General features: G+C 50.2%; 1 protein-coding gene across 1 annotated transcript in view; it reads left to right on the top strand.

Annotated features, from left to right (window-relative positions):
* The window catches only part of ADAP1 (ArfGAP with dual PH domains 1), an 88265-nt gene extending 63967 nt beyond the window's left edge, over positions 1-24298 (top strand). Inside the window, exons 7-10 of the mRNA XM_015417302.1 lie at positions 7918-7980; positions 10761-10832; positions 13301-13529; positions 23088-24298. Of these exons, the coding sequence (XP_015272788.1) occupies positions 7918-7980; positions 10761-10832; positions 13301-13529; positions 23088-23116 (393 nt within the window). The 3' untranslated portion in view covers positions 23117-24298. The remainder of the gene's footprint in view (positions 1-7917; positions 7981-10760; positions 10833-13300; positions 13530-23087) is intronic.
* The last annotated feature ends 241 nt before the right edge of the window (positions 24299-24539 follow it).

Here is a 24539-nt window from a genome sequence, read left to right as displayed (position 1 = left end):
TTAAATTCTGTTTTCTTCCCCCCGCCCCACACCCCACCGTCATTTTGGTCCCTTGTTGGCCTGCTGAGTGCCTGGGAACAGCTCTGCAATTGAAGACCTGGTGCTTTTGCTGGTGTTACATCATCTTGGCATCTAACGCAGAAAGCCCAAGCGACACCCATACCTCCTGGCCAATGTATATGGGATGCAGTCCCATAGACAGACTGTTTCTTTCTGTACTTGCTTCATTTAGACCCCACTTTCCTCCCCAGTGGGGACCCAAAGCAGCTTACTACATTCTCCCCTCTTCCATTTTATCTTCACAATGACCCTGCGCGGTACATTAGATTGAGAGGGTGTGGTTGGCCCAACTTCGCAAGCTCTCTGGGCCAGAGCGGGGATTCGAACCTGAGTCTCTCAGATCCTAGTCCAATATTCTGACATCTGCACCAGGCTGGTTCTCTCTAGTTGTCTTGTGCTAGCTCTCTTGACAAGAACGGGAGCCACCCAGGAGCGCTGCTGTCAAACTGGGCCTCCCTAGGTCAAAGTGGCCTTTTTCCTGTTCTGCTTAAAGAATGCTGTCTCAGTATGGATGGGAGCTGATAATATTAGGAGGAGGAGGAGGAGGAGGAGGAGGAGGAGGAGATTGGATTTATACCCCGCCCTTCACTACCCAGAGGAGTCTCAAAGCGGCTTACAAGCTCCTTTCCCTTCCCCTCCTCACAACCCCTGAGAGGTAGGTGGGGCTGAGAGAGCCCTGACAGAAACTGCTCTTTTTCAAGAACAGCTCTGACAGAACTATGGCTTGCCCAAGGTCATCCAGCAGGTTTGAGTGGAGGAGTGGGGAATCAAACCCGGTTCTCCCAGCTTAGCGTCCGCGCACTTAACCAATACACCAAACTGGCTCTCATTAGGGGATATGAATGGGATTATGGAAACAAGATACAATTCATCCCCAGGATTTACCTCTCAGATTTCAGGAAATTTTAAACAATGGTTAGAGGGCATGGTTACGTTGGCCGTCTTTAGATATTTCACAACTTTAGCTATAATGTCTTGTGTCTGACAACAGGGGCCCTGACTCTCGAAAGTCAGGTGCTACTGGACTCAAATCTAACCGTTTAGATATAACTGTCCGTCTAAGAAGGAGTACACTTTTTAGTCTCTGTAGGCAACTTTTCTTAAGAAGAATTTCACCTCCATAGAGGCAGGAATCCCCAAGTCTTGACTTCTGATGTCTTATTTAAATGGAGAAACCAGGAAGGGGGAGGCGCGAGAGATCTTTTTGTCAGCTTGGGGGGGGGGAGATCTCCCTGCCTTACGAGGCTTGATTATTTTTTCCCTCCCCAAAGAAAAGAAGCTTTTGAAGCTTTCTGCAGAATCGGGCAGATGCCAAGCAGGGCTTTCATCTGAGGACAGTTCAGCTCTGTGGCCTCCTTTCAAGACCGGGTTCCACTGGGGTCAGGGTTGCCAACTCCAGATTGGGGAGTTCCTGGATATTTGGGGGTGGAGATTGGAGATGGTGGGGTTTGGGGAGGGGAGGGATCTCAGTAGAATCATATAATTATAAGAATCACAGAGTTGGAAGGGACCCCCAGGGTCATTTAGTCCAACCCCCTGCACAATGCAGAAAATTCACAAATCCTCCCCCCCCCCGCGCACACACATACCCGCAGTGACCCTCGTTCTATGCCCAGAAGATGGCAAAAAACCTCCAGCATCCTGGGCCAAATTGGCCTGGAAAAAATTGCTTCCTGACCCCAAAGTGGCGATCAGCATTTCCCTGGGTGTGTAAGAAAGGGCCACAAGAACTAAGCACTGAGGCAACCCTCCCTGCCCTCCCTCTTGTGATCTGCCCAAGTTCACAGAATCCGCATTGCTGTCAGATGGCCAATCTAGCCTCTGCTTATAAACGTCCAAATAAGGAGATCCCACCTCCTCCTGATGAAGCCAGTTCCACTGAGGGACAGCTCTAACTGTCAGGAAGTTCCTCCTAATTTAATTTCACCCCATTGGTTCTGGTCCGATTTTCTGGGGCAACAGAAAACAACTCTGCACCACCCTGTATGTCAGCCCTTCAAGTACTTGAAGATGGTTATCAGATCACCTCTCAGTCGTCTCCTCTCCAGGCTAAACATGCCCAGCTCCTTCTTCAGCCTTTCCTCATAGGGCTTGGCCTCAGACCCCTCACCATCTTTGTTGCTCTCCTTTGGACACGTTCCAGCCATTGCTCCCTCTAAGCTGTAGAATCTTGTGAGCAGAAATTCTACTTTGTGAGCTACTAGCATTAAAGTTGTGAGCGAGCGATTTGGCTGCTGCATATGTTAGTTTGCTGTGGAGCCCTCCTTCTGCAGCAAAGGCAAAAATGTGTGAGCCGGAGGCTAAAAAACTGTGAGCTAGCTCACACTAACTCAGCTTAGAGGGAACACTGTCCAGCTTGTCTATATTCTTCTTAAATTGTGGTGCCCAAAACTGAACACAGTACTCTAGGTGAGGTCTAACCAGAGCAGGGTATAATGTCCTGGAGTCCACCCTCCACAGCAGGCATTTTCTCCAAGGGAACTGATTTCTGTAGCCTGACGATCAATTGTAATCCCAATTGTAATCTCCATCCCTCCCCGCGTGGAGGTTGGCAAACCTACCCGTGATAGGTGTGATGGTGACAGAGTAATGACTGTTGTTTCATGGTATGTGCTGAGCACCTTGCCTGTCCTTAGTAAGTAAGCCAAACTAATCTGTGCATGTCAAGGATGAAGGGCCAAAACAGAGACACGGGCTTAGCTGCTTGCCAAAGATCTTTACCCCAGATGGGTGTATCTGTGTAGCACAGGGGGCATCCCAGTTTAAAGCAGAGGTTGTGCCACAGATGGAGGATGGGTTCAGCACCATCCTCTCCTCTTGACAATAGCCCCCCACCCTGAACTCCAAAGGGATTACACAATTTGGGTGTCACAAGGCCACAGTTTTATTTAAAGAGCTGCTGTGTAGCCTAAGCAAACTCTGGGCACATTACAGGACCTCTGGGGAAAAGATTAGAAGCTGCCTTGGTCAACGCTGTCAGGACAAGAGGTTGGATCCAGACTCAATGGGTCACTTTCACCAACCCCCCCCCTTTCCACTGCATCTCTGCCACATCGTTCCTCAGGGTCCCATCCCCCGGGAGCAGCATTTCACGGAGACTAGTAAGCTGCTGTCATGGGCCCTGGCTCAGCCGAGGCTGACTATTCCTCAGACGAGGAAGGGGCATGGAGCAACCCAGCATCCTCCGGAGTCAGCCCAGAAGAGAAACCTTTGCCAGCACCTGAGGGAGAAGAGACTCCAGCATCTGCGCAGGAGGTGCAGCAAGGCAAAAAAACTGAGGTGCAGTCAGAGGGAGGGCCTGGTCCAGAGCCTGGCCCAGCACCCCCAGTTACAGACACCTCGAGGCCAGAGTCCCCACCTAGCGCACCTGACTGTCCCAGACGCGGGGCACACCAGCATCTGAATGTGCAAGACAGAAGGAGAAGTGCCAGACTTCAGCGGTTGCAAAGGCAACGTGAGGGGCTGTGAGTCTTTGCAGGTCGCCTCCCAGGGAAGGGAGGATCCGGTCATAAGCAGCCACGCTCACCTGCCTCGGTGCAGATGCAGCCGTGCAGTCTTGGGCCTTGTCCCACCTGCCAGCCTCCGCTCATTGCTCCTGAGAACTCTGACTGATATCCCGGCATTCCAACCCCTGGCACTGTTTCTCGGCTTGGTTTGGACTTTGCATTTAGCTTAAGTATATTGTGTTTGTGGTGACCGGCCAGAGCCAGCACAGCTGCATTGGGAAGGGAAGGCGGGAAAGTTCAATCCAAAAGGAGTCCTAAAAATGGTTAGAATTTGTGCCTAGTGGGGCACAAATGCAATTTCTCATATGTGGTCCCTATAAAGTACTGAGACTGATGCGTAGTAGTGTGATTACAGCTCATACTTTATTGGTTACATGGAGAACTAGAGAGGCTAGGTCTGGCCCGATGCCAGCTTTTATTCCCATATCAAACCACACCCAAACACACACCCACACCCGTGATATGCTATTTACAGTGCACTTGAGCCCCATAGGTCCTTACTCGGATCCTAGCCCTCTGATAGGTGCATGCTTGGATCCGTTCGGGCTATTGTCTCTATGAGCGAAGCTAGGGCCCTTCGCATGGCCACATGCGAACCCGACCGTGTGCACGGTCATACTTGGTACACAACAGTCCCCACTGATCCCCCCCCCGGTGCACCCTCCCCTGGCTGGTGGCCATTGGCCACATTTGGTGCTCCTCAGTCCCCCAAAGATCTGGGGCCACCGGCTTTATGCCATGTGTCTGTCTTGGAGGGCTTAAATGCCTTGTAGCATCCCTCCATCCTCCATGAATGGCCAGGTAGTCAAGGGCTCCTTGTTGCGTGGCTCTTCCGGGAGCTGTGGCAATAGCTTCCTTCCCCCTTCTGAGAGGGGCATACCCCATTTGAGAGGAAAATTCTCCCCACACTTAATGACCTGAAGACTGGACTCCCATCCCCCCCCCCTCTAATGTCTTCTGCTGCTGGAAGGATTTTGCGTAGTTTCTTTTTAGTGCGTGCTTTGTGTCTGATGCAATTACTTTTAAAATTAATTAATAACCGTTTCTAATTAATCACCCCGACGGATTGAATTTTGCCAATTGTTTTTGTTAATGGCAAACACGTGTCATTTGTTAATGGCAAACACCCTGATAAGAGGGTTGCATTTGAACTCATTTAGTTTGCTAATTTCTATCCTTGTTTGCCTTTTGTTTAGTATTTTTCAACGTATAATTGAATTGTGACACATCAAATTGGAAACAGGAACACAACAGCACCTAACATGCAATGCTCCCTCTAAGCTGTGGAGTCTTGTGAGCAAAAATTCTACTTTGTAAGCTACTAGCATTAAAGTTGTGAGCAAACAATTTGGCTACGGCATAAATTAGTTTTCTCTGGATCCATCCTTCCTGAGCTAAGACAAAAATCTGTGAGCTGCAGGCTAAAAAACTGTGAGCTAGAGGCTAAAAAGCTGTGAGCTAGCTCACACTAACTCAGCTTAGAGGGAAGATTACTAACATGGCATTTTGCTTTACTGGAGCGAAGTAGTTTTCTTTCTTAGTTGGGGTAGGAAACTAAACATTCACAAAGTGATATAATGTTAGCATTATCAACAGAGGGCTTATGCTGTACTTGATGAAACTTCCTCCTGAAAAGGTACAGGCCAGGCAGAGGGTGGTGTTTATGGATCAGCTGAAAGAGTCAGGAATAGGAGTTGAGAAAGACAGTGGTTCTTGAGTTTTAATGATGGTTAATTTAGGTAGAAATGATTGATAGGTGAGGTCTCGTGGATAGCAAATAATAGTACAAAGTTGAGTCCAGTGGCACCTTTAAGAACAAAAAAGTTTAATTCTGGGTGTGAGCTTTCGTGTGCAGGCCCACCTCTTCAGATACACTGAAACAAGACTTCTTCAACCATTGCATATAGGTAGGAGGGGTTAGTTGCCAGGAAGGGCTAATTAGAATCAAGATGCATAAGTAACTGAGTGATAAGTATAGCAAAGATTGGATTAAAGCAGTAGGTAAATCCTGTGAATAGTAGCAAGTTAGCATACAGATAATAAAAGAATTAACAAACAGATGCGAGAACTAAGTTTGAGTCCAGGGCACATTTAAGACCAACAAAGTCTAATTATGGGTATAAGTGAGAACTGAGTGATTTAGCATGTGCAGTGAGATAAGAACCCAATATCTCTGTTAGGCTCTGGGGGTTCCATTGTTCTGAGTGTTGGAACAACTTGTAATTCGAACCAGTCTGTTTCTGAAATTCCTTTGCAATAAAACAGCCACTTTGAGGTCCCCTGGTGAGTGCCCTGAGAGGTTGAAATGTTCTCCCACAGGTTTCTCAATTTTGTGATTCTTGATGTCAGATTTGTGTCCATTTTTCCTTTGGGTTTGACAAATAATAGTATTTTTCTAACGGCTGTTACCTGCCCTGGATAGCACAGGCTAGCCCAATCTCATCAGATCTTGGAAGCTAAGCAAGGGTTGGCTCTGGTTAGTATTTGGGTGGGAGACCATCAACAAAGTCCAGGGTCACTACAGAGAGGCTAGTGTCTGGCCTAGGGCACAGCTCCGTCCAGGGCGCCAACTGCCCTGCCACCGCCGCCCCCAAAGGACCCCACCATCCCTGCCGAGCCGCCTGCGTTTTTCCCCGCCCCTCTCCTCCGGCGCAGGCCAGCTCTGCTCAGCTGGGGCTGAAATCCCTCAGCTCCCCAGGAAGCTGACTCGGGTGGCCGCTGGCTAGGGGCTCCCCAGAGGGGGGGGAGGGAAGAGGAGCGCGGGGCCCCTGGCCGGGCCTGCCTACCTGCCTGCGGGGATGGGGGGGGCATGGCTGGGCGCTTCTCTGCCTCTTCAGGCTGCCGTGGAGGAGTGGAATAGGGAGCGCACGTGGAGGTGACCGGCTGGGCTAGGGGGGCAGTGCCTGCCGAGCACACATTGGTTTCCCCCACCCCTCTCCTCCGGTGCAGGCCGGCTCCGCTCAGCTGGAGCTGAAATCCCCATAGTTATTTGCAGGGGTAATTTCCTGCAGGAGCGCACAGGAGCGGAGCTCCGGCTGTAAAGAGCCCAGGGGGCGGGCACATGCAACAAGCCCCACCCCCTGCTCCCAGCAGCCCTCAGTCAGGGCAAGAAGCAGCCAGGTAAGTAGCAGAGCCCCCCCCCGTCCCCCCGGTCCAAAACAGTCCAGTGGCACCTTTAAGATCAGGTTTTATTCAGGTACAAGCTCTCCCTCCTCTGCGAGAACAGATCTGCACGTTCCCCCCCTCAATAGCTAGCAATTCTTGGTGCTTGGGGGGGGCAACAGTGGGAGGGCTTCTAATGTCCTGGCCCCACTGGTGGACCTCCTGATGGCACCAGGTATTTTTGGCCACTGTGTGACACAGAGTGTTGGACTGGACGGGCCACTGGCCTGATCCAACATTGGCTTCCCTTATGTTCTTATGAGATTTTGGGATGGAGCCTGGGGAGAACAGGGACCTTCATGGGGTTCAATGCCATAGAGCCTACTGTCCAAAGCATCCATTTTCCCCAGGGGAACTGATCGCTGTAATCTGGAGATGAGCTGTAATTCCAGGGGGTCCCCTGGTCCCACCTGGAGGCTGGCATCCCCAAAGCTGGGGTCTAGTGTCACAAACACCAGAGGAAAATTTTGAAAAGGCTTCGGAGGGATGAAAATGGGGCACAATTGGCAAATGAATATATCTGGCTCCTCTCTAAAGTCACGTCTTTAGGGGCAAAACCCTAGAGATTGTAACTGAGGCGATGGTATTGGGGAAGTGTGGGTGTTAACTCTTCCTCCCTGTGTCAGCACCGTGGCCCTGGTCTATCTCTTCTCCTCTCCGTCTGCCGCCATGGCTGGGCATTTGAGGGGTTGAATAACACCCATGGAAAGAGTTTTTTAATGGAGAGGAGAATCCACATGCTGTAGTTTGGCCCAGAGCCTGTCTGAATGTCTGCATTTCCCCACAAACTTTGGCTGCAGGCAATCAATGAAAAGATGTGATCTGTCAGAGGACCAGGGGTCTCCAACCTCTTTGAGCCTGTGGGCACCTTTGGAATTCTGACACGACATGGCAAGGGCAGCAACAAAATGGCAGCTGCTGCCAAAGCAACATTTAAAAAAATCTGCACAGCCAATTATATCTCCAGTAATCAATCAAAGCTCTACCTGGCCCCACCCACTTTCTAAAAACGCTTTGTCGGCTCCAGAAAAGGTGTTGGCAGGTGCCCCAAGGGCACGACCTTGGGGACCCTGTCACAGGAGATAAAGACTGGGCTTTCGATCCCTCTCACCCGCTCTGCTGCTTTGTATCTGCACTAACCCTGTGCGTTATTTCCCTCTCTCTCCCTTCTGTGTTTTCTCAACTGTAGCTGGTGCCAAAACTTTCTAGGAATTACCTGAAGGAGGGTTACATGGAGAAAACTGGACCCAAGGTGAGGCACGCTGCACTTTCTGTTCACGTCAAAAGCAAAGACGTTGTTTCTGTTGTGTCGCTCGGAGACTTCAGGTTGGAAAATGAAATGTGGTTTGGGCTGTCCGATGTGCTCTAACCCTATTCCCATTTGCCAGTGTCAACCTTTCTCTCCTCTCCTCTCCTCTCCTCTCCTCTCCTCTCCTCTTGTGAGCACATGGTAGATTCGGGACAAAGCACTGCTGCGTTAAAGCCAAGCGCACTCTGTTAAACAAAGAAGGACCTGGATCACCAAAACCAGTACCCTTCCTGCAAATTCTGCTTTCAGGCTGTCCAGATTGTGCAGTGAGAGAAACTGCATTGTACGAATTGAGGCAATTGGCATATTATTCTGCAGGGTTTGCCATTTTGCGTTATTTACTCTGGAGCGAATAGTCCCGGGGGGGGGGGGGGGAGGGGCTAGGCAGGGCATCCCAGACGATCCCAGCAACAGGGATTCTTACTGAGACTTGCTTTTAACGCCAAAAGGAATTCTTCACGTACTTCCAAGCATATTCTTGGAGCCTGAAGGGCTAGAAGCCAGTGTGGTGTAGGGGTTAAGAGTGTCGGACTACAGAGGAGGGATCCGTTTTTATGTGGAATAATATGTGTTGTATGTTTACTGCCTAGGTGAGGGGTTGTTTGTGTTTAATAAAGATGAAATTATATATAAAAAAAGAGTGTCAGACTAGTGTCTGGGAGACCCGGGTTCGAATCCCCACTTGTGCCATGGAAGCTCACTAGGTGACCTTGGGCCAGTCACGCACTCTCAGCCTGGCCTACCTCACAGGGTTGTTGTGAGGATCACAGTGGAGCAGAGGAGAATGATGTAAGAGCTGCTTCGGGTCCCTGTTGGGGAGAAAGGAAGGGTATAAATTAAATAAATAAATAAACCCGGGGTGGTTTTTTTAATATGAAAGGCAAGTTTTGGGGAGGACTGTGTGCAGGATCACATTCTCTTAAAATATCTCTATCTGTATATAATCTTTAGGTGCTGCAGTGGCTCAGAGGTTAAGACGCTGAACTGCAGACCGGAAGGTTGGTAGTTCGGCAGTTTGAGACCCGAGTGCCACCGCATGATGGACTGCCAGCCTAGCAGTTCGAAAAGCAAGAAATTGCAAGTAGTTAAATAGGTACTGCTTTGGTGGGAAGGTAACAGTGTTCCATGTGCCTCGGCATCTAGTCATGCCAGCCACATGACCATGGAAACGTCTTCGGACAGCGCTGGCTCTTCGGCTTGGAAATGGAGATGAGGACCGCCCCCTAGAGTCAGATTCAACTGGCTTTCGAGCAAGGCAAACCATTACCTGTATATGATTTTTGTGGTTGTGTTTGTGACTAGCAATATGGAGATAAGCTAAAAACGCTACAGATATGCCAGTAACAGAAGCCCTAAACATCAAACTAAATTTGATTTGCAAGTTTCAAGTCCAGGAGCACCTTGGAGACCAACTAGATTTCCAGCATATAAGGGCTTTTGGATCAAATCTCCCTTTGTCAGATACGGAGATGGAGAGTTGACAAAGGGAACTTTGACTCTTGAAAGCTTTAACCTAGGAAACCTCCTTGGTCTTCAAGGTGACACTACACTAGAATCTTACTGTTCAGACCAATATTCAGACCAACCCACAAGGGTTGCCAGGTCTCCATGATGTGCCGGCGGGGGGTGGGAGGGAGCCTTTCGGGATTAGGGTGCGGCTCTGCCCCCAGACAGTGATCTTGTGCAGCAACGTCCCCAACTCAATGACATCATGTGGAAGTGACATCATCATGTTGGTGACGTTGCATGGCAACACTCTGGTTTGAGGGCAAAACTCTGTGGTAAAATTGGGGTCAAACCATAGAGTTTTGCCCTCAAACCAGGGCGGCCAGAAGCCCTCAAAAGTGGGAATCCCTGCCTCAGCCTGGGGAATGGGAACCCTGCTACTCACCTGAAACTAAACTTGATTTTATATTGGCCCCAATCACATGCAGAATTTGCCACGGGATACTCACAAATGCCGGCTGGATTTTACTGTCGCGATCAAACGGACACATCTGGCCAGCGTCCCGCACCCGTCAGCAACCCGTAGCAGTCAGCCAAAGAAGCGGAGTTAAAAAGGACCTGTGAAAGTCCACTCTCAAATGGTTTGCAATGGGCTGCAGACGGACTTGCTCTGTGTGATCGCTCCAGCACGCTCCTTTTGCCTCTGTGCTTCCTCGTTGGAGCGCACCGGAAATACGCGTCCGCGGGAAGAAACCCGGTATACCGCCATTGCGTCTGATTGCCTCTGGCAGGTCAAATTGTGATGGCGCAAATAGCCACGCCTCCCCCCCCACGCGCACGCGCGTGATCCAGCACGTGTAACCGGGGCCATTGTTGGCTTTTACTCTGTTGGTTTTATAGATAGTTAACAGTAGACTTTATTGTTAATTGTTGCTTTTAAAAAAAAATTTAAACATGAAAGGGGTATATAAAAGTACTAAATAAATTAATACAAATTAGGCTTAGTTTCATGAGTCACTTTTAATAAACGTTGGTGTGACTGAGTAGGATCCTGCTAGGATCCAGAGCCGACCTGAATGCAGAATTGTTTAGTTCTGTCAAAGGGTTTCCAGGGCTTCTGGAGTTCTGGCCCCACTGCTGGACCTCCTGATGGCACCTGGTATTTTTGGCCACTGTGTGACAGAGTGTTGGATTGGACGGGCCATTGGCCTGATCCGACATTGGCTTCTCTTATGTTCTTATGTTCAGATCAGTGAATCCCTCTTTCCACTCTTTAGCAAACGGAAGGTTTCAAGAAGCGCTGGTTTACCATGGACGACCGAAGATTAATGTACTTCAAAGACCCCTTGGTAAGGCCTGTGTTTGGTTTTACATGGGACGGGTTCAGGGACCAGAGACTTGTGGGGGGGCCCATAGTCCAAGGGGTTGAGCCCAAGTCTCCCAGCACCACCTTCTGCAACCTGCCTTCCAGAAAAGTAGGGCTGCCAGCTCAGGGTTGGGGAATACCTGGAGATTTGGAGTCTGGAGAGGGGAGAGACCTCAGCAGGGTACAGTGCCATAAAGTCCACCCTCCGACGCGGCCCCTTTCTCCAGGGGAACTGACCATTCCATTCATTTTTATTGCTCATAGACCCATAAGTCATAAGCAAATAGGATATAATACAAAATACAACATATATACATACAGTACATTACAGTTTCACAAAATTAAGCAATTTGGTTACCAAATATATATTAACTGCCTAAAAGAGTCAATCCATGAATACCACCCAGGGTTACAGATAAAAACTTTGCCACTGCCAACGTCACATTTGGATCAGTATCAGCTAAGGGATTACCTACAAGTTCCTGATTAGTAGCAGGGCTCCATTTTTTGAATATACACTGAGATCCATCTGTCAAGAGCCATATTGTGTTTTCTGCGATCAATGAAAAAATGCCAAATTACAAGGGGAACTGACCTTTGGTTGAGGCAGCAAACACCCGAAGCCCTCGGCCTCCCCTGCTCCCACTGCCCGGTGAACTCCCCTTGTATGAATTGCCCTCTTAAACAAAACAAAACAAACCATCTCAGCATCCGCTGAATGGGCTCTGTTAGTTGGTCATCCAAATAAATAAATAAGATCTCTAACGTCTGGCGGTGGTCAGTTGTAATTGTGGGGAATTTCCAGGCCCCACCTGGAGGTTGGCAACCCCAGAGAAAGGTCCAAATCCCATCTAGCACAGCTCCAATCAGGGCCATCAGGGCCTCCCACTGAAATCCCCCTGGTCCACTTGCTCGATGATTGCTCTTTGCAGCTGAATTCCATGCCCTGATTTTGGTGCTTCCAAAAATCCATCTCTTCCTGAACATTTCGGTGATCAACATTAAGAGAACCTGCAAAGGAACAGCCAAGGCAGAGCAATGAAGATGAATTTCAAGCTACAGAGGGTGTTGTTTTTTTTTTTTGGAGGACTCCCTTTCTTGGTTTTCCATGTAAAAAATCAGGCAGGTTGTTGAAATCAAGGATCCCCCACCCCTTTGCTGAGCCAGGCGGCTATTGTGGGAGCACTCTGTCCCAGTCATTTTGGAAGGGGCCGGTTTAATCTGCTTCTGGCAGGTTTGGTTTTAAATTTGGCCTCCATGCAAGGAAAGGGGGAGCATGATAGCAGTCGTACTTTCCTGTGGACGATGATAGCCCTTTTGTCTTGAACGATGGCAAGATGGGAGTAGCCATAGGTCTGGAAGGAGGTGTTGGCAGACTCTTGAGAGCCACTGCCAGTCAGGACAGGCTATCCGGAGCTAGTCCCTGGCACTCCTAGTTAAAGGAACTCAGGTAGGGGGGTGTCGGGAAAGGCTGTTCTTTCTCTGGCCATCGAGTCACAGAAGGACAATATTGGACTAGCTGAACCAAAGTTGCACATACGACTCCAAGCAAAGCACCAAAAGGACATTGAGGCGTGGCTTCCGTGGCTTGTCATGAGGCAAGAAGATCTGAGCGGTAGGATTTTGCCTTCTCTCCCTCCTGATTTGTGGATGGCTTGAAAATGTAAACACTTCCTGCTTTTGTAGCAAGCTGTAGTTGGTTGTTGTGTCTCAATCATAAGCTATGGCTTGTTTGCGTCCCTCCAAAACGTGGCTCAACCACTGCTGGGTCCGGACCGTGCCTGAAGGTCAAGATGAGGACCATGTGGGCCATACCGGCTTTATCACACTTTGGGGACTTATTTCCCTCATTAGCAGGCCAGACCAGCCTGATCTTGTCAGAGCCTTGAAGCTGAGCAGGGTGAGTGCTTGGATGGGAGGCAGACTGGGGTTGCTATAGAGAGAAAGGCAATGGCGAGCCACCTCTGCTCCTCTCTTGCCTTGAAGACCCCATGAGGGGGAACTCTGTGGTGTTGACACAAGTCGGTTGTGATTTGATGGCACATTTTTTGCTTTGGGCTGAATGGCCCAGGCTAGCCCAATCTTGTCGGATCTTGGAAGTTAAGTAGGGTCTGGCCTGGTTATTACTTGGGTGGGAGTTACTTGGGTTGTGTGAGCAAGCCCTTACACGAAGCTGCCTTCTACCGAATCAGACCCTCAGTCCTTCAACGTTAGTATTGTCTTCTCAGACCGGCAGCCTTTCTCCACGGCCTTGAGGCGGAGGTCCTTCACATCACCTACTGCCTGATCTTTTTAACTGGAGATGTTGGGGATCGAACGCGAGGCCATCTGCATTTAGCGGGAGATGCTCTGCCACTGAGTTGGGGGGACCCCTTCTGTCTCCACATGGCTCTGAAAACATGCCATGCCTTGTAAATGCTCAGGGAGTGGGCTTTATTTGTCTTCTTACAGGATGCCTTTGCCAGGGGGGAGGTCTTTATCGGCAGCAAAGATAACAGCTACACAGTCTTGGAAGGACTCCCGCCGTCCATCCAGGGGAATCATTGGCAGCATGGAATCACCATTGTGACCCCGGACAGGAAGTTCCTCTTTGCCTGTGAGACGGAAAACGATCAGTTGGAGTGGATCGCTGCTTTTCAGAAAGTGATCAGCAGGCCCATGCTGCCGCAAGAATATGCAGGTGAGGCTAGCGGCATAGTGTGGTGGGAAATTTTGAAGCCAGGTGCAGAAAAACTGGTTTTCCCCACCATGTTTTTTTGGGAAATGGGGGGAAACGTTGGTGGAAAGCTGAAATATATGCAGTCAGGGCTGGCATTAGCATACCCTGAGGCAGTGCCCAGGACTTCAGTGGGGCCCACTGCCGCTGACCCTGACCCACACACCTCCCCTGCCTCCGGTCTGTATCCATGCTCCCAACTGACTGGAGACACTGAGGAAAGCCATGTGTGGGGCACACAGTGATGCTTTATTAGACTACAAGTCTGTTACCATGTCCACAAGATTATTGTTAGGAATGACCATGGGGCGGAAACATTGCTACATATAGCAGGATGAGGCAAATGGCTAAGCAAATTCAATCCGAACACGCGGGCAGGAATTCTCCGTGGGGCCCACTGCCGCTGACCCTCACCCACACACCTCCCCTGCCTCCGGTCTGTATTCATGCTCCCAACTAACTGGAGACACTGAGGAAAGCCATGTGTGAGGCACACAGTGATGTGAACCCCTCTCGGCCAAACTAAAAAAATACCCAAAAAATACCTTGTCAGTATTTTTTGGGTATCACAGAAGCCGAATATAGATCAGATCAGACATCTGTATTTGGCTATTGGTATAGCTGAACCCGAAAAAGCCGACATTATCCGGCTTTTTTTTTTTTTTGGTTCATTTTGCTATACTGAAAACGAGGTCTCATTTTAACCTAACAGGGTGAGCTGCCAGTCAGCTGCTGGGTTTAAATACCTTTAAACATGCCTGGGTTCCCTGCCTGATCTTCTCCAAGTGCCCCAGGGCTGCGGTCAGGTTCAACAGCAAGTAAATCTCCACACACGTTTCCAGGGAAGCGTTATGCTTTAATGCTACAAGTCTGTTACCATGTCCACAAGATTATTATAAATAATAATATTTATTTCAGCTTGCATGACCAAAAGTCTTAAGCACACTTATGCACACTTACACACACTTATAAAGGTACCATCCATTTAAAAAAATAAAAATAAAAATAAAAATCAGGACTTATTTAAAACATCTCAATCACAAACAGTAAAGTGCATTGTCCAAATATGAGTGTATTACACTAGGTGAAATCGTCAGACCAGATAAATCCTCCAGCAGATAAACACAGTATAAAATCAGAAAGCTTTAAACTTTCCCCTCCTTTTCCCTTTTTTTGTTTGCCACCAGGGCCAGAAACATGGCTACTGCTTTAGTAACTAACTGAATTATCAACTTTATCAGATAAGAGGACAGAAATTGACCAGGGAAGGGAGGGAAGCTTTTCTTTTATCAGTATAGGTATAATATACTTCTGCCTCTCCATATTCCAGTTGGGACAAGCTAGCAATATATGGTCCATCGTCTCCACCCTACCTTGATTACAATCGCATGTCCGTTCGGAGAACGCAAGATTATTATTAGGAATGACCATGGGGTGGAAACATCCCTACATATAGCAGGATGAGGCAAATGGCTAAGCACACGCGGGGGAACTCTCCCGGCGGGAGGTTACATAATAAGCGGGAGAGTCTCAGTACCCCATGAGAGCCAAAAAATTCACACCAGCAGTGGAACGCAAGCCCTTTCACCATCACAAGGTCAGACAGATCTCAGTCTGGCAGCACTGGTTCTCACGGTCTCCCTATCGCTGTTTACGGCAAGCGGCAGAGCAGCAAGCAAGCTATGAGGCATGCGCCGTAGCACCAGGATCAGAGAAGGGAACAAGCAAAACATGGCAGCTAGCTGACACCCTGTCCCCTCAAAAACCCATCAACCACCTCCCGGAGCAGATGGGAGACCTCCCGGTTTCTCCGGGAACCGGGTGTGGAACGTCCGCAGGAGATTAGGAGTCCGTACATCTTTACCCGCCACCCACTCCTGATGCTGGGGACCCCATTGCACCCATTCCACCAGATAATACAATTGTCCACGTTTCACTTTAGAGTCCAGAATGTCGGATATTTCATAATGTTCCTCACCCTCCACCAGGATAGGAGGGGGCACAGTTGGTTCCGGGCGCCATGGATTAGTTGCTGGACTGGGCTTCAATAAACTGAAATGGAAAATTGGATGGACATTCTTTAAGTTTTTAGGCAACTCCAATTCTACCATCACATCATTAATCAACCTTGCAACTTTAAACGGCCCAATTTCCATGCCAACTTCCGACAAGACTGGGAAAGTTGCAGATTTTTTGTAGACACATATACAGAATCCCCAGACTGCAGAACCCAACCCTCCACCCATTTCTTGTCAGCCTGATGTTTGTAGGCGGCTTTGGCCATGTCCAAGGTTTCGCAGATTTTCGGCCACACCTCCCTCAATGCGGTACTCCATTTGGACGGCTCCCCCCCCCCAACCCCGGTGTTGAAGTCAGAAAGGGGATCGGGGGACTGTCATAACCAAGAGCAGCTTTGAACGTTGACATCCCCGTGGATGCGTGGTGAGCATTATTATAACAGAATTCAGCAAGAGTCAGTAAGTCAACCCAGTTGTCCTGTTGGTAGTTCGTAAAGCACCGTAAGTATTGTTCAAGTGTTTGATTAACCCGTTCTGATTGGCCATCAGTCTCTGGATGATAAGAACTGCTCAGCCCCCATTCTATGCCCATACGTTCCATGAGCTCCCCCAAAACTTCGAGACAAATTGGGGGCCCTATCCGTTATTATTTTGGTAGGCAGCGTGTGGAGCCTGAAAACATGTTTGAGGAATGCTTTGGCCAACGTCCGTGCCGTTGGTACACTGGGGAATGGAATGGAATGAGCCTGTTTGGAGAATAAATCCACGACTACCCAGATTACCATCATGGATTTGCTAGGGGGTAAGTCTGTGATGAAATCCATGGAAATCACCTCTTACAGTCTATTTGGAGATGGCAATGGTTTCAGTAATCCGGGGAGTTTCCCCTTATGTGGTTTACACATGATGCAAGTTTGGCAAGAGTGTACAAACAGAGATAAATCTTTGCGCATGTGTGGCCACCAGAATTTGTGTTGTAGAAGGTGTAGTGATTTCACAAAACCTGTGTGGCTATCCGGCTTAGATCCATGCACCTGTCCCATTACCTCCCACTGCAACAGTTTTGGAACAAAGAGTTTTGTGTCCTTATACCAGCACCCGTTTTCCCCAAGCACCAAATCTCCCCCCGCCTCCACTTCCTGTTTGTCCAGCTCCGAAAAGGCGGCAGCAAATTTGGCTTCCCATCCCCAAGGAGGGGGGGCACAGGGGAGTACGTTTAGTCACCGCTCCGCCCAATTTAAAAGGCGTGAACATGGATTCTAGGACCTCCTCGCGTCGGCTTTCATGCTGCGGGAGGCGGGACAAGGCATCCGCCAGCGAGTTTGATTTGCCTGGGAAATGGTGCAGGGTGAATTGAAACTTAGAGAAAAAAATCAGCCCACCGGAGCTGTTTGGCGTTTAGGTTCGTTCCGGGTGGTGCGAAGCACTTCGAGATTCTTGTGATCTGCCCACACCTCTAACGGCACCCTCACCCCCTCCAGCCAATGTCTCCACGTGGAGAGAGCTAGCCGGATTGCCTCTGCCTCCCTGTCCCAGACCGACCAATTCCGTTCGGTGTTGGTGAATTTGCGGGACACGTAGGCTAGGGGATGGAGTTTGCCATCAGCTCCTTCTTGCAAGATCGCACCGCCCATAGTAACGTCCGAGGTGTCCGTTTGCACCACAAACTTTTTAGTTTCGTCTGGGTGCGCCAGAGTGGGTTTGGTGGTAAAAAGGGCTTTCAGTTTATCGAACGCCTCTTGGCATTCAGGGGTCCACAGCAGCTTAGCCCCCAGCTTAGTAGCCTCCAGTCCCTTTCCCCTTTGTTTTCAGTAAGTCAGTAAGGGGCAAGCTCACCTGAGCAAAGTTCGGCAGAAAATTTCTATGGGAATTTGCGAACCCTAAGAAAATTTGGAGTTGCCGGCGAGTTCTGGGGGCCTCCCACCCCAAAACGTCCTTTACCTTTCCCCGGTCCATTTCTATGCTGCGGGGGGAGATGTGATAACCCAGAAAGTCAATTTCTGTCCAATTCGCATTTTGACAGTTTGGCAAACAGTTTGTGCTTGTGCAACTTTTTGAGCACCTCTCTCACCAACTGTACATGAGAGGTCTTGTTGGGGGAGTAGAGTAAAATGTCGTCCAAGTAGACGAACACCTCCTTAAACAGGTGCTTATGCAACACCTAATTTATTAAATTCATAAAGACTCCAGGAGCACCCTGGAAACCAAATGGCATCACCAGGTACTTGAACTGTCCCAAAGGGGTATTGAAAGCGGTCTTAAATTCATCCCCTTCCCTTATGCGCACCCAAAAAGAAGCATCTCGCAAATCAAGCTTGGAAAAGATCTTCCCCTTAGCCACATCAGCTAAGAGATCTTTGATTAATGACATAGGGTAAGCATTTGTAGACAAGACAGCATTCAACCCCCGGTAGTCTCGCATTTTGACAGTTTGGCAAACAGTTTGTGCTTGTGCAACTTTTTGAGCACCTCTCTCACCAACTGTACATGAGAGGTCTTGTTGGGGGAGTAGAGTAAAATGTCGTCCAAGTAGACGAACACCTCCTTAAACAGGTGCTTATGCAACACCTAATTTATTAAATTCATAAAGACTCCAGGAGCACCCTGGAAACCAAATGGCATCACCAGGTATTTGAACTGTCCCAAAGGGGTATTGAAAGCGGTCTTAAATTCATCCCCTTCCCTTATGCGCACCCAAAAAGAAGCATCTCGCAAATCAAGCTTGGAAAAGATCTTCCCCTTAGCCACATCAGCTAAGAGATCTTTGATTAATGACATAGGGTAAGCATTTGTAGACAAGACAGCATTCAACCCCCGGTAGTCTGTGCACAGCTGCAAACCCCCATCCTTCTTTTTCCGGAATAGAATGGGGGGCGCATACAGGGAAGAAGCTGGCCGGATGAAACCTCTAGCCAAGTTTTTGTCAATAAATTTCCGCAGCTCCACTTTCTCCCAGGGGCTCATGGCATAGAGCTTTCCCTTGAGTATTTTATGCCCCGGCAGTAGCTCAATTGCAGTCAGAGTTGCGGTGGGGGGGAAGCTCGTCAGCTTCTTCTTCGCCAAAAACTTGAGCTAGATCTCTGTACTCCCAAGGGATTTTGGCCAGTTCTTTAGTAGCTAAGCATGCTCGAACTTGGTCATTGCCAGGAGCCACACCCCACTTCGGGTTCCAGAGATGGCCTTGGTATTTGGGGGAGATGAACTTAATAATCCTGTCACCCCACAAAATATAGGGATCATGCCTGTGGAGCCATGGGTTTCCCAGTACCAGGGGGAATCTGGCCCCCGGGGACACAATAAAAGTTCGTTCCTCCCAATGGTCCCCTACCCCCATGCGTAATGGTACAGTCTCGTATTCACAGGGCTCTTTCATCGGGGACCCGTCCATTTGGGTGAAGACTAAGGGCTCAGCCAACCAGACCACATCCGCGTCCAGGCCTGCGATAAAGGAGGGGTTGATTAAATCTCACCCGCACTCTGAATCGATGAGGCCCTGGACCCTAATATGCGTGCCCATGGTGGGGTTCATAATATAGTCACAAAAAAGAGGGGTGGGTAGCTGCTCACCACTTTAGGTGCCTCCGTCGTTGGGTCCTGCTGCTCAGCGCCACTTACAGCAGGACCTGGCCTTTTCCCGCCGGTTCCATCTCCTCCTCCCCGCTTGACTCGTTCTCCAACACCTCCACCTCGGCTTGCAGGGCGCGGGGGCTTCTGGCTTTCGCCGTTCCTTTTCTGGGAAGCAAATCGCTCCGGCGCTTGTCACCTTCTTTCCCCGTTGCTCCTCTGCCCTCTCCCAAGGGACAGTTAGCTGCAAAATGGCCGCGGTCTTCACATCTTAGGCACAGCCCCTGTTTCATCTGTTGCTCTCTGACCGATGGCAGCTGTGGGGTGGCCTTTGCCTTGGGGTGTGGGGGGGTGCCGAAGTTCTTCCAGCCGCTACCGCGTTATCCAGCCGCATGGTGTGCAAGCGACTCTTGGCGCTCTCTGCCTCCTGCATCCATGCTGACAAGGTTCTTAGGTCTTGGGTCCCCAAAACCGAGTTTCGAATGTCCGCATTCAGGCCCAGCCGGTACTGCTACGTGAACACTGGGTCGGTCCAGTCCCGGATTTTGGCCACTTGATGATGAAACTCGGTTGAGTATTCCCGAACAGACAACTTGCCTTGTTTGAAAGTGCGGAGGAATGCCTCTGCCTTTTCTCCCGCCGTGCGGTCTTCGAACCGGGCTCGTAGCACCCACATAAAGGCATCAACGCTCTCCAACTCCACCGCCTCCAGGTTGTGGAGCCCCACATACCAGCTAGTCGCTGCACCCGCAGGCGGGAAGCAATGAAATCCACTTGATGGTGAGCCCAGCGCTCGACAAACTTCATCACCGGTACGATAAAGAAGGAAAGGTTCTCCAGGTCGCCATCAAACGTAACATCAAGTAAGTCCTTGGGTCGTGGCATTGCCAGCGGTGGGACGGGACCCACCGGCTGCGCTGGGGCCTGCGGGTGCCCCAGCAGCAGAGGTGGCGGAGGGGGGGAGGCGGCAGTGGAGCCGGCTGCGGGACCGGCTGACCAGGTCCCAGGCCTGGCACCGGGGATTCTCAGCAGAACTTGTTGGACGGACAGTTGGGTCTGTACCACCCGGGCCACTATCTCTGGCAGGTTGTGGAGCAATTGTCCCATGTCCCGCATTATAGTGCGACAGTCCAGTTCCAAAATATCCAGTCTCCCATCCATGTCCCGACCTGGACTGACCAACTATCTCGGTGGGAACGGAATGGGTCTACCCGGGGTCATTCCGAAGCTCCCTGAGCTGGACCGCGGGTCAAAGATACTGTCCCGACTCCTACTCCCTGGCATCGACCAGGTAGTTTGTGTGGAGTCACCCAAATGCCAGCCCCAAGCCCTCTCTTTACAGCGGTAGGTCACTCCCCTTCCCAAATGCACCGGGATGAATGAAGCCACTGACCTAGGGGTAGCCCCTCCATCCATGGACACAGGCCCTCCTGGGCTTGCCGTCGTCACAGGTGCCTCCGTTCCCGATGTCATCGGAGTGGGGGCCGCCGGTGCTGTCGTGGTTGGGGCCATCACTGGCACCGCCATAGCAGTCGGGGTAGGCACCAACGTGGCTGTTGAGGTAGGCACCCCTGCCCCACCGGGACCGCTCATCTTGCTCGGGAGAGACTCGGCTCGATGGAGGAAAAGTGACTCCTAACAATTTATGTCAGGTTCAACAGCAAGTAAATCTCCACACATGTTTCCAGGGAAGCATTATGCTTTATTAGACTACAAGTCTGTTACCATGTCCAAAAGATTATTGTTAGGAATGACCATGGGACGGAAACATCCCTACATATAGTAGGATGAGGCAAATGGCTAAGCAAATGAAATCCGAGCACACGTGGGGGAACTCTCCCGGCAGGAGGTTACATAATAAGCGGGAGAGTCTCAGTGCCCCATGAGAGCTGAAAAATTCACACCAGCGGTGGAACGCAAGCCCTCTCTCCATCACAAGGTCATACAGATAACTCAGTCTGGCAGCACTGGTTCTCACGGTCTCCCTATCACTGTTTATGGCAAGTGGCAGAGCAGCGAGCAAGCTATGAGGCATGCGCCGTAGCGCCAGGATCAGAGAAGGGAACAAGCAAAACATGGCAGCTAGCTGACATGGAGAAGTTCAGGCAGGGAACCGAAGCATGTTTGCGTGCATGCCCTTTGCATCCCTAGCCAGCCCACCACGGTGAGTTGGCTGGGGAAGGGAAGGGCAGGCATGCAGACATGCCCCCTTCCTTCTCTGAGCCTCTCTGCTTTTGCAGAGAAACTCAGGAAAGTGGTGGGGGGGTCATGTTTAAGTGCCTTTCTTTCCCTCCCCGAAATCGGGGAGGGAAAGAAAGGCATTTTAAACATGCCTGGGCTCCCTGCCTGCCCTTCTCCAGCTACCCCGGGTCAGCTAGAGAAGGAAAGGCAGAGAGCCCAAACCTTCCCTTGTCAATTTCACTCACAGCTGACTGGTAGGGAGTGAAATGGACAAGGAAATCTGTAGGGGCTACCAGAGGGAAAGGAGGCATGTTCGGCAATACCGAATATTTCCTCAATCCAATATTGGACCGGGAAAATTTGGCATTTACCAATATTTTTTGCATCTTATTTACCTGAAGCCAAAAAGTACCGGCATTATTTTTTTTTTGCACACCCCTAATCTGGCTTTCGAGCAAGCGAACCTTTACCTTTACCTAATGCGCACCAGCCAGTGCTGTCAGGGAAAGGCTGTGCGGGTGGTGCAGGCAACTGAGCATGGGTGCTGGGTGGGCTTGCAAGTGGGAGAAGGATGCACGAGCAGGTGGGGGGTATGCACGTGTGGGGGGCTGGGCAGGTGGGGGGTTGTGGGTATTGTCATTCCAGGGCCTCCCCAGACCTGAAACCGGCCCCATAGGCAGTAGTTACTTAACAGACTTGAATAGTGTCGAGCCATATCTAGGGTTTCCAGGTCCCTTAATGATGCCAGTGGGGGGATGGGGGGATGCTCTGGGAGTTGGAAGCTGTGCCCCCGACATGCTGACATCACCAGAAGTGATGTTGCGTGCAGAATCGGAAGTGACGTAGGCATGTCGGGGGTGACACTCTGGTTTTTGGGCAGAAAATCACCCTCAAACCATAGAATTTTGCCCAAAAACCAGAGTGTCCCCCCGCAACGTTGCTCCACATTGAGGTGGGTGGGATTTCCTCCCATTGGCCAGCTGACCGGTGGCAGGCAATAAACTGGGGGATACCCCTCCCCCAACTGGGGACGGGCAACCCTAGTCCTATCTATACTAACTGAATAAAGTATTACATTTCAATATGAATAGACTATGGCTTTGAAGAAATAAAGCATGCATTCCTTATTCTTAGTTGCGCAGTAACCTAGAAGAGGCGTTCCCTCTTATGTACAAGTTAAGGGGGAACGCTTCTCCTCACTTGTGCCTGAAGTTTCTAGAAAAAGAGGTGCAGGAGCTCATTAGCATAACTCATTAGCATAACTTATTTGCATATGCCACACCCCCTGACATCACCGGAAGTGTGTCAGAAGGCAACACCCACCGCTCAGGCTCCACTGGACTGTTTTGGATTGCTAGCTATTGGGGGGGGGACGTGCAGATCTGTCCTTGCAGAGGAGGGAGAGCTTGTACCTGAATAAAACTTGGTCTTAAAGGTGCCTTTGGACTGGGGGGCCGGGGGGAGCTCTGCAACTTACCTGGGTGCTTCTTGCTCTGACTGAGGGCTGCTGGGAATAGGGGGTGGAGATTGTTGTATGTGCCCGCCCCCTGGGCTCTTTACTGTCGGAGCTCTGCTCCTGTGCACTCCTTCAGGAAATGACCCCTGTTTCTAGTAGTCCTTAAGATTTAAAAACATGCAATACCTTCCAAAAGTCGTAGCACCAGATGAACTGGGCTTCTCAGTCAATCAAAAGGCTTTGGACTGATCGATCCGATTGACTAAAGGCAGCGTTTCCTCTTGTCTTTTTCCTCCCTGACAGTGGAAGCTCATTTCAAGCATAAACCGTAATCGCATCGGGCTGGAGGGGAACCAGTATTTGCGGATCTGCTTACAACCCAGTAATATTATTTGTTCTTTGCAATGTTCACGACGACGAAACGTTCAGGAAATCACTTTGGACTACGAGGTGGGAGATGCTCGTAACTGTGGCAGCTGCATGAGGACAGGAAGCGCTGCCAATCCCAGAGCAGACAATTTAGAAACGTTGTGCTCCCCAAGCCAGGAAGGGGATGCGGCTCTTCCATCGTGGGCTATCCGAGGCACCTCCCTTGGTCAAAGGTGACCCTGAGCACCGTGGGGTGTTCAGAAGAACACGCGCTCCTCCGTTTCCTCTGCCCTCCTCCTCCTCCTCCCTGTTCCTTGTGCTCGGTCATGAGGACAACACACGGTGATCCAGAATGCTTTCTCCTAAAGGGTGCAATCACCTTCAGAGAACGGGAGTCCCTTTTTGGAGGAGGGCAGCCATGAATTCAAGAGGACACCTGTGGCGTTGGAACTTAGGCCTAAACCCTTCTGACCTTTCCCAGGAAGGACAGATACAGGAGTCCAGCAGGCCTTGTGCATGATGCTGAAGTTTCAACAAATGCCTTCTGATCCTGACCCACGTGGGCATCACAGGACGCTACCACTTGAATAGCCACGGACGCTCCTTTCAAGGGAGGGTGCCCCCGCCCCGCTTCTTTTCACCTTGTGATGCTTAAGCAGCAGGTTCATATTTATTTTTGGAGGCGAGTTCTATCGTGATGCTTGGGAGTTTGCTCCAAGCTTCTCACAAGCCATACCGCCTGGTGCCATCCTGTTGAAAGACTAATCTTGGCACGACCTATCAGGGGTTAGCACAACCTACCAGGGGTTGACACAACCTAAGTTTGGCACAACCTACCAGGGGATGGCACAACCTAAGCTTGGCACAATCTATCAGGGTTCTCTAAAACCAGTGCTGCAGAAGCTGTGTGTGTGTGTGTGGGGGGGGTCAGGTAAAGCAAAATTGGCGGCTGGCAGACAGAGTGCCTATATCATGGATGGATGGTATAAAGTCTCATTTCCCTTTTCCAGAGTTCCAAGGGGCAGGACGGCCTGTTGTGCTCTCCTAATAACTGTGGTGCTGTCAAAGCGGTGTGAGAGGCAGTGTGGTGCAGTGGTTAGAGTGTCGTGCCAGGATCTGGGGCACCCCAGGTTTGGATCCCCACTCTGCCCTGGAAGCTTGCTGAGTGACCTCAGGCTGGCCAAACGTGCTCAGCCTAACCTACCTTGCAGGGTTGTTGTGTGGATAAAATGGAGAAGGGGTGAAAGGAAGCCACCGTTTGTCCTCATTGAGGAGACAAGTGAGGTAAAAATGAAGCAAAACACAAAATGACATCTGACTCAGCTATGAGTTTGGCAGTGTGGGTTGAAGAGTGTGTGAGGATTTCTGAACTCAGAGGGTCGGTGT

Source organism: Gekko japonicus, unplaced genomic scaffold (assembly GCF_001447785.1).
Source record: "Gekko japonicus isolate JY-2015 unplaced genomic scaffold, Gekko_japonicus_V1.1 scaffold1917, whole genome shotgun sequence".
Taxonomy (NCBI): domain Eukaryota; kingdom Metazoa; phylum Chordata; class Lepidosauria; order Squamata; family Gekkonidae; genus Gekko; species Gekko japonicus.
Note: the sequence above shows the minus strand (reverse complement) of the source record. Positions and strands in the feature narration are given on the sequence as shown.